General features: G+C 41.2%; 1 protein-coding gene across 2 annotated transcripts in view; it reads right to left on the reverse strand.

Annotated features, from left to right (window-relative positions):
• Positions 1 to 11,094: 11,094 nt before the first annotated feature.
• The window catches only part of SREK1 (splicing regulatory glutamic acid and lysine rich protein 1), a 63,887-nt gene continuing 60,171 nt past the window's right edge, over positions 11,095 to 14,810 (reverse strand). For both annotated transcript variants that reach the window (XM_014594094.3, XM_014594096.3), the window contains one exon: positions 11,095 to 13,341. In XM_014594094.3, the coding sequence (XP_014449580.1) occupies positions 13,192 to 13,341 (150 nt within the window). In that variant the 3' untranslated portion in view covers positions 11,095 to 13,191. The remainder of the gene's footprint in view (positions 13,342 to 14,810) is intronic.

A 14,810-nucleotide genomic window follows, 5' to 3' on the forward strand; every position in this document is an offset into this window, starting at 1 on the left:
GGGAGAAGCAGCCTGAACCTCCTCTCATCTAGGGTGCAGATCCAGGGGCTCGCACCCCCGGGAGGGCTGCGGAGCTATGCCACACTATTTCTGGGGGTGGAAACCCCCAGATCTGTGCACTGGATGAGAGAAGGCTCAAGCTGCCACTTGGGACCAGTGCTGGGTGCAGCCTGCACCCAGTGCTGGGGAAGATTGCTGCTGCCACTGGTCCCAGGCAGCAGCAGCAGCCATCTCTCATCCAGCATGCAAATCTGGGGGCTCACACTCCTTGGAGGAGTGCGGCACAGCCTCACAGCCCTCCTGGGGGCGTGGGCCCCCAGATCTGCATGCTGGATGAAAGGAGTCTGCCGCTGCCGCCTGGGACCAACTCTGAAGCCAAGTAAGCCCAGCTTCGAAACCCAAAACATTTCAAGTGCTCATTTCATGTCAAAGCTGTTTTAAAAGCTTTCGTTTCATTTCGATTTTGCTGTTTTGAGCTCAAAACTCATCGAAACAGCTTCGAAACAAAACACCCAGTGAAATTTCACACAGCCCTACTGTACGTGTGTTCCTGGAAAACGGCACATAACTCAAATTCACATAAAGGGAACCCACTTTACAATGTAACAAATAGGGGTATGTTCCAAGACCTCAACTGTACTGACCCCCAGACTCATTTCTACCACTTTTACAAGATAATTTTGGTACTCACCAACAGCAGAGAGGGGTAGGAGACAAGCTAGCAGAATGCTTAGAAGCCATAATGGAGATGGCAACTACAGAAACACGTGCCACAGATAACGAGCAAGGAGTACAGATCCACACAGAGACTATATTTTGGTGCACATCACTCCCACAATGCACTGCACAAAGCAGCTGACCGTGCGCTTCCACCACATCGATCGCATTAAAGGGAATTTACCTTTCACATAACACATTTTTGATATAAAAAGGATCATCGCATAAGAGCGAATTTGCACATACAGAACCCACATGAAGTGAGGGAAACCGTACAGCTGCCAAAACTCGCCTGCTCTGTGGGATAAATAAATGGTGTCACAGATTGCCACCCTAGAGGCTTGGTATACCACAGCATGGAGCAACTGAAAACGTCACAGGATGTTGTGGAAGGAGCCCCCTGTTTTGCTAACTGGATCCTAAGCCATTCGCCAGTCAGTAGGCCCCAAACCCCAATTCCCTTCTATGCATTTAAGGAAGCAAGGATTAACCCCAGAAACAAATGCTGCCCATAGCCATAAAGCAACACCTTCATCTGGGCAAAGACAAACCCTCCATTAGTACCAGGGCTGATTTGGGTGCCCCTATGTGAAGTCACACATATCACCCCTCAGGCAAGAGCACAACGCATGAGGCTCCAGAGTTTCTGCATGCAAAATACCTACCCACCTTTAACTCACACAACACTTGACTAGCTCTCCTAGCAACCCTCTCCTGCCCCAAATATACCTTCTGTCCTTCCTACTGAGTGCTGGTGCTGTGTATGCACAGCACAAGCCCAGCAAGGAAAACCCTAGTTGCCCCTGCGTTGTTGGTATCCATCTCCATTGGCACGACGCTGGCCATGACTCCTTTTCTGCACATAGGCTGTTTCTGCAGCTTCATCCTTATGCCCAGATTGCATTCCATCCTGTTTCTTCCCATAGCCCTCAGCTTTTCTGCCCTTTTCTGGACCAGCAAAAGGGTCCAGAGACAATTCCCCTGATCTATAACCAATCAATCACCTGTCCCCTCTTGGGCAGGACCTTATTTCTGCTTGGAGGTGGAGATCCTGCCCTCCAATGAGAGGCCATCTGGGTGCTGGATAGCAGGTGCAGGGCTTCCTAACAGTCTTATAGCCAACAGGGCACTCCTTCTCTGCCTGTTCTAATCACTTAGGGCCCATAGAGGGAGAGCAGGCCATCTCACATGGCTGCAGATCTGTGGAGGGAGGCCTCTGCCATGTGAGAAGGAAGCTACTTTAAGGTGGGTAGGACAACTGAATGTTTCTGAGACTACATCATTTTCTGGTTCTTAAGAGCCCAGTTATCTTTTTGCTATTTCAAGTTTGTAAAGACAGTAAGATCACTTTGCAGCATGATTCTCAGGCCTTGCTTCTGTCATGAAGGACTGACATTAAAGCATGCAAAAGACTTGAGTAGCATGTCATTCTCACCCTTTTCAGTTTAGTGACCCCATCATTCAAAATAAAAACATAGCACGACCTCTCTTACCATGTCTGTGGCTCTGGTGTTGCTGTGTGTTATGTAACATCCCTCTGCTCTTGTTTATTACCTGTTGAAAGTTAGCAGCATGCTCAGCTTGGTGCCTACTCCAAAATTCAGATGGGCATTGCCCAAAAGAGATGGCATACAAGTCAGCTGCATTTATTTAAATTAATATAAGGCAGTTTTTAAGATTTCATTTCCATAGAACTCATTTCAGATGCTTGTATGAGAGTATATTGAGGCTGTTCTCTCCATTTATTTTACTGTGCATACAGCAGCCTTAAGAAATTTAATGTTCAATTGTCTTTTAAAGGGAAGCTCCTGCTGCTTCTGAAATGAAGATTTTCAGTTGAGTAGGTTTTATTTAAACTGTTTTTAAGTTTTTTTGCATTTCTTCCAACCCTTCTGATACATACCCCTCTCACTCTACTAATGACCTGAACCCCTGACAGAGCATTAGCATCTCATGTAAATGTACAGTTGCTATTAAAAAATAACTTTCCATGGTGCTAGTCCAATTCTGTGAGTGATAAGCCACTGCCAGTAGAGAACAAAATAAACCATCCCATGTAACCTCATCATTTCAGTTTTTGTTTCTCTCTCTCCAAATATGTTGGGTTGTTTTTTACACTGTTGTAGTGCCCACAAATAAGCAATGACACAGAGCTTCCCATCCACCTTAAAATACAACATGAAATCTATTTTAACAGTCTGAAGGGGAGCTGTTGTTGGCAGCTGTAAAAAGGTAGTAGCTTGTCAGATGGACCTTTTTGTAATTAGAAATTGGACACCCTCTCTTGCTAGAGTCCTCCGACAGCCAAGAAGAAAGGCTTTAAGTTTATTCAGTCAAGTTGGAAACCTTAGAATCAGCTTCTAAACAAATGCTAAGCCTGATTTATTCTTGTTCTCTGATCACAAAGGAGTAGATAACCTATTGTTCTCTTCTTAAGGAGCCAAGACTGTCAGTCACCAATATTAAAATACAGCAGTGTTAAGCTTTTGCCTTTGGCTCCTCAAAGTGCCTGTCTAGTCACACTTGTTTTTTCCTTCCATGCAACTTGGTTGTAAACCATTTGCACTTGAGGGCAGAGAGCAACCTCAAAAGGAATACTGGAGACTTTTTAATGTAATGTAGAATAATGAATAAGAAGCATTTTACCAATACACAAGGAAAGTGATATGCATAATGAAAAAGTTGAAGCTGCAGTCTCCTTCAACAAGTACAACTGAAACAAATACAAACAGCTAAAACCCACTGTGGAGAACATGGGAATTATCATAATACCAGGGTCTGTCAGAAACGGATGCCTTTTTTTTTTTTTTTTATTTCTCAGCCAAATATTATCAGCTAGTCACCTGGTCATCTTTGCATATATAGTGGAAGTCCAACTCTAATGAGCAGGAACTCAGAAGAAAAAGACTGGTACGTGGAGACTGGTTTTTGAGTTTGATCACACAGGTGCACAGGGATTCAGACACAGGGCAGCTAAGGGACAATAGGCCTGCTAAACTTGTTGCTGTTGTTGACATGGACTCTATTTCATTTGACTTGGATGTATTAACCTAAGGTCCTACGTGCATCTGGTTGCCAAATAAATGTGGCTTTGTTTTGGTTTGCTATAATTACCACCACAGGGTGAGCAGTGGCACTGCAGCTCAAGAGGGGTGGTCATAGCCTCCCAAGTCCCCTCCTAGTGTGCCGCTGCTCGCCCCACAGCCTGTGGCAGCTCTGCCTGCCCTCCCCCCACCCACAGCGCAGCCCCCTGCCAGGAAGAGGCTTGTGCTCCCAAGACACCATCACAGGGGCTGCTGCCACCCCATCAGGGTCCCTCCCCCTTCACCACTCCAGTGGCAGCGGCAGGGACATGGCCAGAGGCCAACCAGCATGGCCCCCTTAGGCGAAGGGAGCAGGGAGGGAGTTTATTTCCCCTCTCCCTCCAGCATCTGGCAGAGGGCAGGGAGAAGGCTTATTCTACTGCTCACCCCATGCAGGGAGCAATCGGTGGAGGTGGCAAGCGGGGCAAAGAGACCCCAGCTGCAGACCCCCAGGGCAAAGGGGAGAATAAAACTCCTCCCTACCCCGTTTGCCTCAAGGGGCCATGCAAGCTGGTGTCTGTCCATGCCCCTACCCCTGGCCCTGCAGCAGAGAGGGGGGAGCGCCAGGCAGACCCTGGCTTGGGTCCATGCTGGTGGGACAGAGAGGGGGAAATTAAAACCCCTCCCTGGCCAGTAGGCCTATGCAAATAGGGAACTATTCGATTCGGATTCGGCTGATTTGGATGCCAGAGATCCAAAAGTTTTTCCGATTCAATTCGGTCGAATCGCATCAAAAGATTTGGAGCTGATTAAGAGATTCAGCCATAGAGTACAATGGGGAATCAATGAAATATCTGTAACTGTGTTGTCTTTTGGCTGATTTGGATGAAACCTGCAGGGATGGTAGCCTCTGCTGAGAGCATGACACGTGCCATGCTTCAAGGAGATAGATGCAGGGGTTTCTGGGAAACTGTACCTCAAACTGCTGACAAGCAAAACTCATGACATAGGTGACACTGTGCGAGTGTTAAAGGCACAGGGGGGTGAAAACTGCAGCAATAGTAGCCTTTGCAGAAGCCACAAAGCCTGCCAAGTTTCAAGGAGATAGGTGCAGGGGTTTGGGGGAACCTGTACTTCAAGCTGTGGACAAGCAAAACTCGTGACATGGGAGACACTGTGTGTGTTAAGGCACAGCAGGTTGAAAGCTGCAGGCCTGCTAGCCCCTGGTGAGGCCACGAAGCCTGACAGCTGTGGAGATCAGTGCAGGGGCTTCTGGGGCCCTGCACCTCTAGCTGCTGACAGGCAAAACTCGTGACATGGGTGCTTGTGCAAGTGTGTCCGTCTTGGGGCACAGGAGCAGAGGAAACTACTGGAGGCCTGGCTGCTAGGCCCTGCTGCAGCCACAAAGCCTGCCAGCTAAGGAGGTAGGTGCAGGCGGGTTCTGGGGCACTGCACCCCTATCTGCTGACAAGCAAAATTTGTGACATGGGTGATGGTGCAACTGACTGTCTCCATCTTCGGGCAGAAGCAGTTCCTGGCTCTGTATTGATTCTTTCCTCCCCTTAGTTTGTGGTTTTGTAGGTGTTAATCCTTGCTCATTAACTCATTATCCTTACTAGCTACTGTGTATTGAGCTGGCCCCTGAGTGAATCATGATTGATTGGTAACCGGTAAAACAGTAGCTTAGCAGCCAGGCCTGCAGTAGTCCATCCCTCTCTGTCCCCCCATGCCCCAAAACAAGACACAGTTGCACAAGCACCCATGACACGAGTTTTGCTTGTCAGCAGCTAGAGCTATATGGTCCCAGAAGCCAAAAGCCCCTGCACCTATCTCCTTGACAGCTGGCAGGCTTCGTGGCCTCAGCAGGGGCTAGCAGGCCTGCAGCTTTCACCCTGCTGTGCTTTAACACGCAGTGTCTCCCATGTTATGAGTTTTGCTTGTCCACAGCTTGAGGTATCGTTTCCCCCAAACCCCTGCACCTATCTCTTTGAAACTTGGCAGGCTTTGTGGCCTCAGCAGGGGCTACCATCCCTGCAGTTTTCAACCCCATTTCTTAACACACACACACACACACACACACACACACACACACACACACAGTGTCACCAATGTCATGAGTTTTGCTTGTCAGCAGTTTGAGGTGCAGTTTCCCAGAAACCCCTGCACCTATCTCCTTGAAGCTTGGCAAGCTTTGTGGCCTCAGCAAGAGCTACCATCCCTACAGTTTTCACCCCACTGTGGCTTCACACATACACGTGACATGAGTTTTGATTTCAGGATATTGAGGTGCAGTTTCCCAGAAACCCCTGTACCTATCATCTTGGCATGCATCATGCTCTCAGCAGAGGCTACCATCCCTGCAAGTTTCATCTGAATCAGCCAAAAGACAACAAATGTATAGATATTTCATTGATTCCCCATTATACCCTATGGCCAAGTCTCCGATTCTTTTCCAAATCAATTCAGAAAGCCTAAAGCGTCCAGCAATTTGATCTGAATCATCTCTGAATCCGAATCATGATCCGAAGCTTTGCACAGCCCTACTGGCCAGTTCATTTGAGGTTACTGCCAGGGCTGACTACATCCCCCACAGCACAGCTTCCCTGCAGCTGAAGGCATGCTCTAGTGCCCCCTGGCTTCTAGCCTGAGCCACTGCAGGCACGTGCCTGCATTTCCTAAATTAAAAGTGTATATGTCTGCTCATTTGCAAATTGGTTCAATCTACATAGGTTAGATTAACCTGCAAAGATTGAACCAATTCAGCTCCAGCTTTTTGAATGCATGTCCCTAGCAAAGCAAACAAAAGTCTATGCAAAGTGGAGAATCTAATTTTTAAAAACACTCTCCTAGCTATGTTATCAACTTCCCTCTTTAAATACTTACTTCACCTTGATTTATTTATTGATTAAATAACTCCAGGGACTGTTTATATATTTTATATTGAATAAAATACACAAGCTTGATTCTGTAGGCTGTTGACTAGGGTGCTCCCTAGGACATGCCCTACCACATTAGGCTGCCGAGGGGACATAGGTCCTGCTGAGGGATGCTTCATTTGTAAAACCTAAATGGGTTTAAATTAGGAAATAAGCATAAATATCACAGTTTCACCAGGAAAGAGGTGATCTAATCAGTTTCTCAGGTCCTTGAAGCATTCTGAGACTTCACAAATAATCAAGTCTGCTAACCAGTATTCTACCCCTCAACCACAGTCTTGCAGTTCTGTTTGCTGGTTACAAGCCATTGAATCCACAGGTGTAGATTAAACCAGAACGAAAAAAAGAACAGCGGTACCTTAGAAAACAATTTTTAACTAAAATCAGATGGGATTTGGCAAGAGAGTATGTAACGGCAAAACAACTTTAGGACTTATTTACAAAAAATAACATAGCAGTAGCAGCATTTGACATGTCTTTACTTACTTGTACCATTGCTTTATTAACACTCATGTATACACCCCTAACATGAAACAATGTTGGATAAATGTCTAATAAACTAAAAAGCTTACTCTGTGCTCAGAAATATTAAATATTTAAAGGGAAATAATAAAATTATTACAGTAGTACAAAGAGTTCCCCGTCATATCAGAGGGGCCCTATTACATTAGATAATGCATAAGAGAAATAAAAAAGTAGCCCCTGCGCCTTAGAGATCTAACAACAAGCAAACAAATTTAATAAATGTTTCAGAAATGAATGCCCATCTAACTACTCATTTCCAATATTACGCTACATGAGTGTTTCATTTGTTTAAATTACAGTCAGATTATGCAGTGGTGGGCTGTAATTTTTCAACAGCTTGAGAGTTATTCATCCCTCTAACATAATTAGCAGATCTATGCAGTAAAAAGATTTTAGGTACATAACTATGAGGAAAATGGAAAAACAATATATGTCAGATAGATGCTTGTGGATTCCAAATAGGTTTATATTAAGAATGTAGTAATTGCTGTTCCTACTTACGTAAATCAAGAATTAAAAGGCAGAAATATTTCTTCTTCCATTCTCAAAAACCATGGTTATTTCTCCATCAAGGAAATGCAGATATAGAAATATTTTTTTACAAACATGCTTAAAAATTAGCAAGCAAAGGAAACAAGCTACAACTAAAAATAGTGACAGGACAGACTAGAAATCAAAAAGGCAAAACAGTCAATACAGATCTAAACAAACAAAAACATTTTTTTTGTCTGGGTCAGGGTTTGATGTTAATGCATGAATGTTTCATTCCATAGCTGAAAGCCAAAAAAAGTCACCAGTCACTAGCAGAAACCCTGTTACTTATGCTTTATGAATTATTTATCTCAAACCTAATCCCTAGTGGACACCTGTCCATATTATAAAAGCTTTTCACTTGGCACCAGCAAGTTGGCCATCTCATTATTAGTACCAGATAGGAAGACTGAACTTGTCTCCTACTACTGCTAATGGCAGTCCTTGCAAGTTAGGAGTGAGGCACATTGACACAACACCACAAGGATTGCACTTCAGCTGACAATGTAGCACCTGTTTCATGATCAAAACACTTCACTTTTCACAACTGTCAAAATCTGGCATTAAATTAATATTTAAAACAATATAAAGCAAAACAGGCACTAATTGTTACAGCAGAACATTTTCTAAAGCAGGAAACAAGAAAACAGCTCAAATGTTTTACAAGAAAGGAAAATCAAGTTAGTAAAGTATAATCCTTCTATAGGCCCAATAGTCTCAAAATTGATAAATATATATTTTCAAATCAAATCCCTTTTCACCCTCTTAGACCATAGAGTTAATGGTTCCAAAACAGACTATGAAATAGAACGGTGATTTTTTTAAAATTGTATCATACTATTACAACTAAAATTGTATAAAAGTGAAAATGTGTTCCATTGTGCCAGGCCAGTAGCTTAATGGACATGTTTTATACTGAACATAACAGAAGCATTGTGGAACAGCGTGTAGTCAATGCGTCTCAAGACCAGCTTACTCAGTTGTTGCACGTGGAAAGCAATGAGAGAAGACTCAGACTGATGGACAGATAGTATGGCTATGAGTCATAGCATTTAATAATGGCTGCCTAAGGCAATATGAGCTACAATATAAAGCCTGAATACAAGTTTCCTTCTTCTGGTGTTCAGATTAAGATATGAACACTATATGCAAAGTAATTTCTGATAAACTGGAAATGAAAAATTTGTAACAGAAGGGATGTTTATAATACCCAAAGTTACATTTGTATGTACCACTTTCCATTTTCAAAATTATACTTTTGTTTTCAACATAAAAGAATAAACATACATGATCACTTTCACCTGTTTTCACTTATATATTAACCAAAAACATTAAGGCTTACTTAGATGGTGACTGTAAAACAAGAATACCTATGAATTTAATCCGTCTGTACTCCATACTTTGCAAAGAAAAACTAAACCTTTTAAATAAAGGCTTGCTGATTACAAATTGTTTTTTCCCAGAGTAAGAAATGCAAGACTAGTTCTGCAATCTTAGCCATGATTCATCACTGTTATTTTTGTTATGAATTCACTGAAATCATTAAAATATACTGAAGTTGGGAGAATCACCATACTGTGAGCCATGCCCAAGATGCAAGTCCACTGTTCAAAACAGACTATTCTTAAAAAATGGGTCCTGAGTTTTAATGCTACAGTTGAGTTTTAATGTCTACAAGTGTCAAAATAATTCAGTAATTTTTGTAATTAGAGATGAGTAAAATAAAAAAAAATGGTTTATCCATAGTTATATTTCTTTACAAACTCAAGAAAAAACAAAAACACACAGAACAATTTCACTTCTAAAACCCAAACAGAAGGGTCCTGTCCACCCACAGGATATATCTGCTTTTAATTATAATATCCCTGAGTGGGAAAAAAGAGGACATTTTAGAGACATCATGTATGGAATATGCAAGCAATTTGTTCCAAAGGTGAACTTATTTTTTCCTGCTGAGACACAAAGTACAGTTTAACAGTTTTAAACTACTACAAAACACTGCACATAAATTTCTGTAGATGGGACGAGATATCGAATAAATTGTGATAGTGGCATCTGGCTCGTATCCTGTAAGGCTGCAAGTTGGACAGCCTTGGTCTTCACTTCTTCGGCATAGACTTCATTGTCTTACCAATATCCACATCAAATGTTTTTAGTTTGCAGCTGAAATTTTTTTTTTCTTCAAGTGTTCAAATGTGAAAAGCAAGCTGGGTTCTTTCTTCCCCCCATACCTCATGACACCTGTGTAACCCTAATGATTTACAAAGATGTAGTAGACTAGCCTTCTAATTGGAACTTATAAAAAACACTTTTGTTGATGAGTGATAAAGAGAAACAAAATTCAGGGTTCTCTTAGCTGGATCAGTCTTGTATAAAATAAATAAGGCTATGAAAATAAATTTCAGTCACTAACGTACAAAGATATGACTCTAGATACACATTCAGATTTGCTCAGTAAAAGGGTGCCATTTTATTGTCACTGTTCAAAGTGGTTACCTGTAATTCAACAACACTTTAAACGAAGGTAAAAGTTTGTTCAGATGAAATTGAATTTAAAATGTTAAATGCAGTTAACTGTTAACTATATTGTTCTTGAAAACAGTCACTTCACTCAAATTTCAGCTAGTTTATGACGATCAATAATAAAAATGACAATGTGACCTGGCTATAAAGAAAGAATTGAATTCCAATGGAGGTGAAACATGTTGCCATATACAATTCTTAGGGACAGGACAGGAACTGCATTTCTATGCACAAGTCTTAAAACTAAAATTTACCCATTGCAATGGCAGAAACCTAAGAGGAGTTTAGTACCATGATGGGGGCTTTTGGGGAGGAAAAAAATGAAATCACAAATTATAAAAACTACACTACAGAAAACTGAAAATAAAAATGAGAAAAAGCATTTAATAAACAGATTTAAAAAACTGGGTTTTTTAGAAAACAGCATTTTAAAAATGTTTTTCTCAGAGGAAAAAAACCCTATTAAAACACACACAGTACAAGAGAATGTGCTGAACTATGGAATTACATGTGTGCTCAGATTAACCCGGAAAACAGCCAGTCTTCTGCTGTGAATTTTCAAAGGCATTTTTTTTTTTACACAACGATAATTGATTTTTTTCTGAATTTTTTTAACTGTCACAGAATAAAGCTGTGCAATTTCAGAATATCAATGAAAAACAGGAATGAAAAAATGTCATCAACTGAAACATGAACATTTTGGGGAAATGAATTATTGCAAGGAACTTTAAAAAAATAACTTTCAAGTTATTGTAACTAGCATGTACTTTTCAAATCAAAGAAACCTCCTATGAAAAAGCAGATGAGTAATCAACTAAAAAGTATGTATAAACAAAAACTTCCCTCTAAAATACTTAATTTTATTAGTGAAATGGTACCAAAGATAACAAGTATACAAACAAACAATCTCTTTGCTCTATGCTACTTACACATCATAAATAAGACAGCTGTTGTTGCAAGACACAATCCTTCACAGTCTTTCCATAGCATACAGATTTGTCATTCTTTTATCAGAATAAGCTGTTTACCAGCCAACTGCATGTGGCTTAATCATCACAAAAATGACTGTTTATACTTTACATGGTAAAGCATCTTCTATAGTCTTAAAATGCACACAGTGGCAAGAAACTTTAAATCCTAACAAAAACAAAGAGTTGATTAAGCAGCTTCACAATCAAAACTGGGTTTACCTTATAGAGAGGGCAAGTTTTCATTCCCCATACAATGTTGAGGTTTCTATGACTGCATCAAGGAAAATCAAATTGAAACCAAGGAACTAATATGCTACTCAGTTTTTATATTGATAGAAATAACTCTTCCCATGAGGTAAGGCAATTAAGTCATTTGATTGTATTAAGTTGTATTAAAAATAAGTCTACTTGATTTTAGTATAAGCAAGTTCTAAAGGTATCACTTTAAGAAATCTTACAGTGATTAAATTAGTTCAGAGAGCACAAGTTACGTTTTACTTGACAAAATAGTTGCTGTGTGTCATTCTTAACTTACATGTTCCCTCCCCAAAGACTATGTCCAAAAATGCAAAAGAATTTCTACCATGTAACTCTCATGTGAATTAGACAACTGCTCTTTTCAAACTACTTTCATTTTCAAAAAAACTTTTATGTATGATTCCTTTTAGATCACACAACCAGCATTAGAGAAGGTAAATGAGAGGTAATGATTAAGGCCATCCAAATGTAGAAAAAGTGTTTAACAGGCTCCCTCTGATTTAGGTGAAATTAGAGAATGCTTGGCATTCAGCTTTTATCCTATATAGTATTGTGGTCCCCAAACTGAGCTTTTGAGTTCACCTATAAGTCTTTTTTTTAAAAAGGAGCTTCAATCTTGTACCAAGCGAACCAAATATAACTGTTCTGACAAACTACTTATATTCTTGTCCACTGGGGTAGTGATGGTAAAACAGCAAAATCAAGATCATGTAAGATTTAAATAAAAAGGAGTAATAGCACAAATACATTTCTAGAAAATAGTATACCACATTTTAAGAAGGCACTAAAGCTTCTGCTTGTGCTCCCATATCCTACTTTGGAAAAAAAGTTTATTTTCATAATGGCACCTGTACCATTTTCAGCTGAACAGATGGTTTAAAACAAAACTAGAAGTTTTGATATTACCATACAAATGTGCTCACCTTTGGAAGAAACAAAAAAACCCCTCAGTATGCTAAACTATTATCTATAACATGGTAGGTAGTGTACCTTCTAGGTACAGAACAGTAGCATGCAATTTTCAATTACAATTAAAAGAAATATTCATTTTAGGGATACAAATAAGAAAAGAAGACCAAATAAGAAAACTGAAAATCTCAAGCAGTGAGCAAATGAAAACTTACTAGTCAGTGAGTATTTAACAAACTGTAAAACTATTATGTTTAAAAACCCTTTCTTTCATAGTTATCATGTACAACAAGGGAAGGTGTGTATACTTATGCACCATTTCCAAGCACATTATCAAACAGTACACGTTGAAGTTTTGTTTAAAAAAAAACAAAAAAAACAAAACAAACCACAAGGTAAACCAATACAAAATTTATCAACTAACAGTATTCCAACAGCCTCCAATGTAGATCTTCAGCTTCTCTGGATAGTACAGGTTTACATCTTTCAATTTTCACTTTCTTTTGTAACAGCTCTTGGCAAAAGTTAACGTAAATCATTTTACAAATAAATACAGCCATCATGGAAATGCATGGTTTCTCATGGATGAATAGTTCTGATGGCCTTACCATGGTACTTACTACTTGTCCATGCTCTTTCTTGCTTTACAGCAAGACAACAAAGCTATCACAAGAGTTGGAAGAGCTACTTGTACTATCAACAAGGTCAGTTGATTGCTTTGAAGTTTTCTTCCTCTTTCAGGGAAATAAAAAGCTTTGGATTTCAATCCACAGTTAAATGATAGGTCTATTCTTAGCTCTAAACTTCTTCTATTTTAATAGAGAGGTTTTCTTCATTTGGCTGACAGTTCCCATTTTGCTGCAGCTTGACTTCATCTGTCCTTTGTGCATCTTTGTCAACTTCCTTGTCAGTCTCAGAATTCTGGTCTTCTTTAGGGCGACCTTTATCCTACCAAGAATACTGAAGTTATATTTTTACAAAAACAATATTCTTTGGCATTGCAGGCCAAGATGTCTAAGGCTGACTCGCAATTCAGGCTGCTTCAGTTTCTAGATGCTTAGCTTGAAACAACATATGAAGACTCAATTTTAAAAGGCTGAGTAATTTGGCCAAAGTGTCAAAAGAAGCTGAGGCCCCCAAAATTACCAGCTATCTTAAAATATTATGCTGTGGTGTATACACTTAAGCAAAAAGGAAAAAAAAGAACAGTACTTTCTTTAAGCATTGTGGAGGCTTCAATAGTAATTCTAAAGATTTCACTGCATATTCCAATTAAAATAGGATTAAACTCTGTTCACCCAGTTATTAGTCACTTATCCCAAGTAATTTTTTGTTGAAACACCACATTTTTACAACACTTCCCGGATAAAATAGGTACTGCAGTGTGTATAATTAAAAATAAATCCATTATAAAATGTAATCGGATAATATCCCATTTAGCTAACCAGACATCATTACAACCAATTCAACTCTTCAAGACTGGCAGTTTTTGAAAATCAAACTCTAATCAAAACATCTTTTACTCTGTGTGAAGAAAAGCCCCATAACCTGTTCCCAGACCCACTTCTTGAGCCTGTTCCTCCAGCCTTGTTCTCAACAGCCCACGACCCTGGACAGCCAGAGACAGAACTGTAGAATCTAAGTGCATGACAGATGCGGAGTTCCCCAGCTGAGCTGCTCCTGTATTTTGCTCGTTGGCTACACAATCTGTCTCCTGGACAGCCTATTCCTCACTCTTTCTTCTTCGCTCCAGACTCTGCATCTCCCTCACTCACCCACCCGCATTCCTGCGGACTTGGTGAGGTACATATAGGAAGACTATCAAGTGTTCTTGAAGCCAACTAAAGCAGTGGTTCTCAGCCTTTTCTGTACCAGGACCCACCCGGTAAACACTGATAGCCAGTTCCATCCCAGTAAATCATTTAGGTAGAAAACAGCCCTCTGGCCCTGCTGGTGCCCCTCGCTCCCAACCCACAGCCTCCCAACCCACCCAGCATGTGGGGTAGGGAACAGCACGTGCCCCCCACCCAGATCTGTACACCCACAACAGGAATAGGGCTGCATCTTAGGGAGCCACCACCAGCAGGCAGGACCCAGCACAGGAGGGAGAATCAGGGCAGCAAGACTCCTTGATGCCACTGCCACCGCCAGGACCCTGGCACCAGCCCCATCACCACAGCCCTGCCACTGCTCCCTTCAGGCCACCCACTCTGTCAGCCACCCCGCTTCCCCTCTGGGGTAGAGCCACAGCTGGAGGGGAGTGGCAGCGGCAGCTGGGCCATAGCAGCAGGCTAGAGCTGCAGCCCAGTAAATAGACAGCTAGCAGGAGGAGGTGAGGGCAGCGCAGCCCCTCACATTCATTACTCTTCAAACTGCTGGCAGCATGGCTGGCGCAATGAGTCTCACCACCCTGCTTT

The sequence above is a fragment of the Alligator mississippiensis genome, chromosome 3, assembly GCF_030867095.1.
Source record: "Alligator mississippiensis isolate rAllMis1 chromosome 3, rAllMis1, whole genome shotgun sequence".
In the NCBI taxonomy this organism is placed as follows: Eukaryota; Metazoa; Chordata; order Crocodylia; family Alligatoridae; genus Alligator; species Alligator mississippiensis.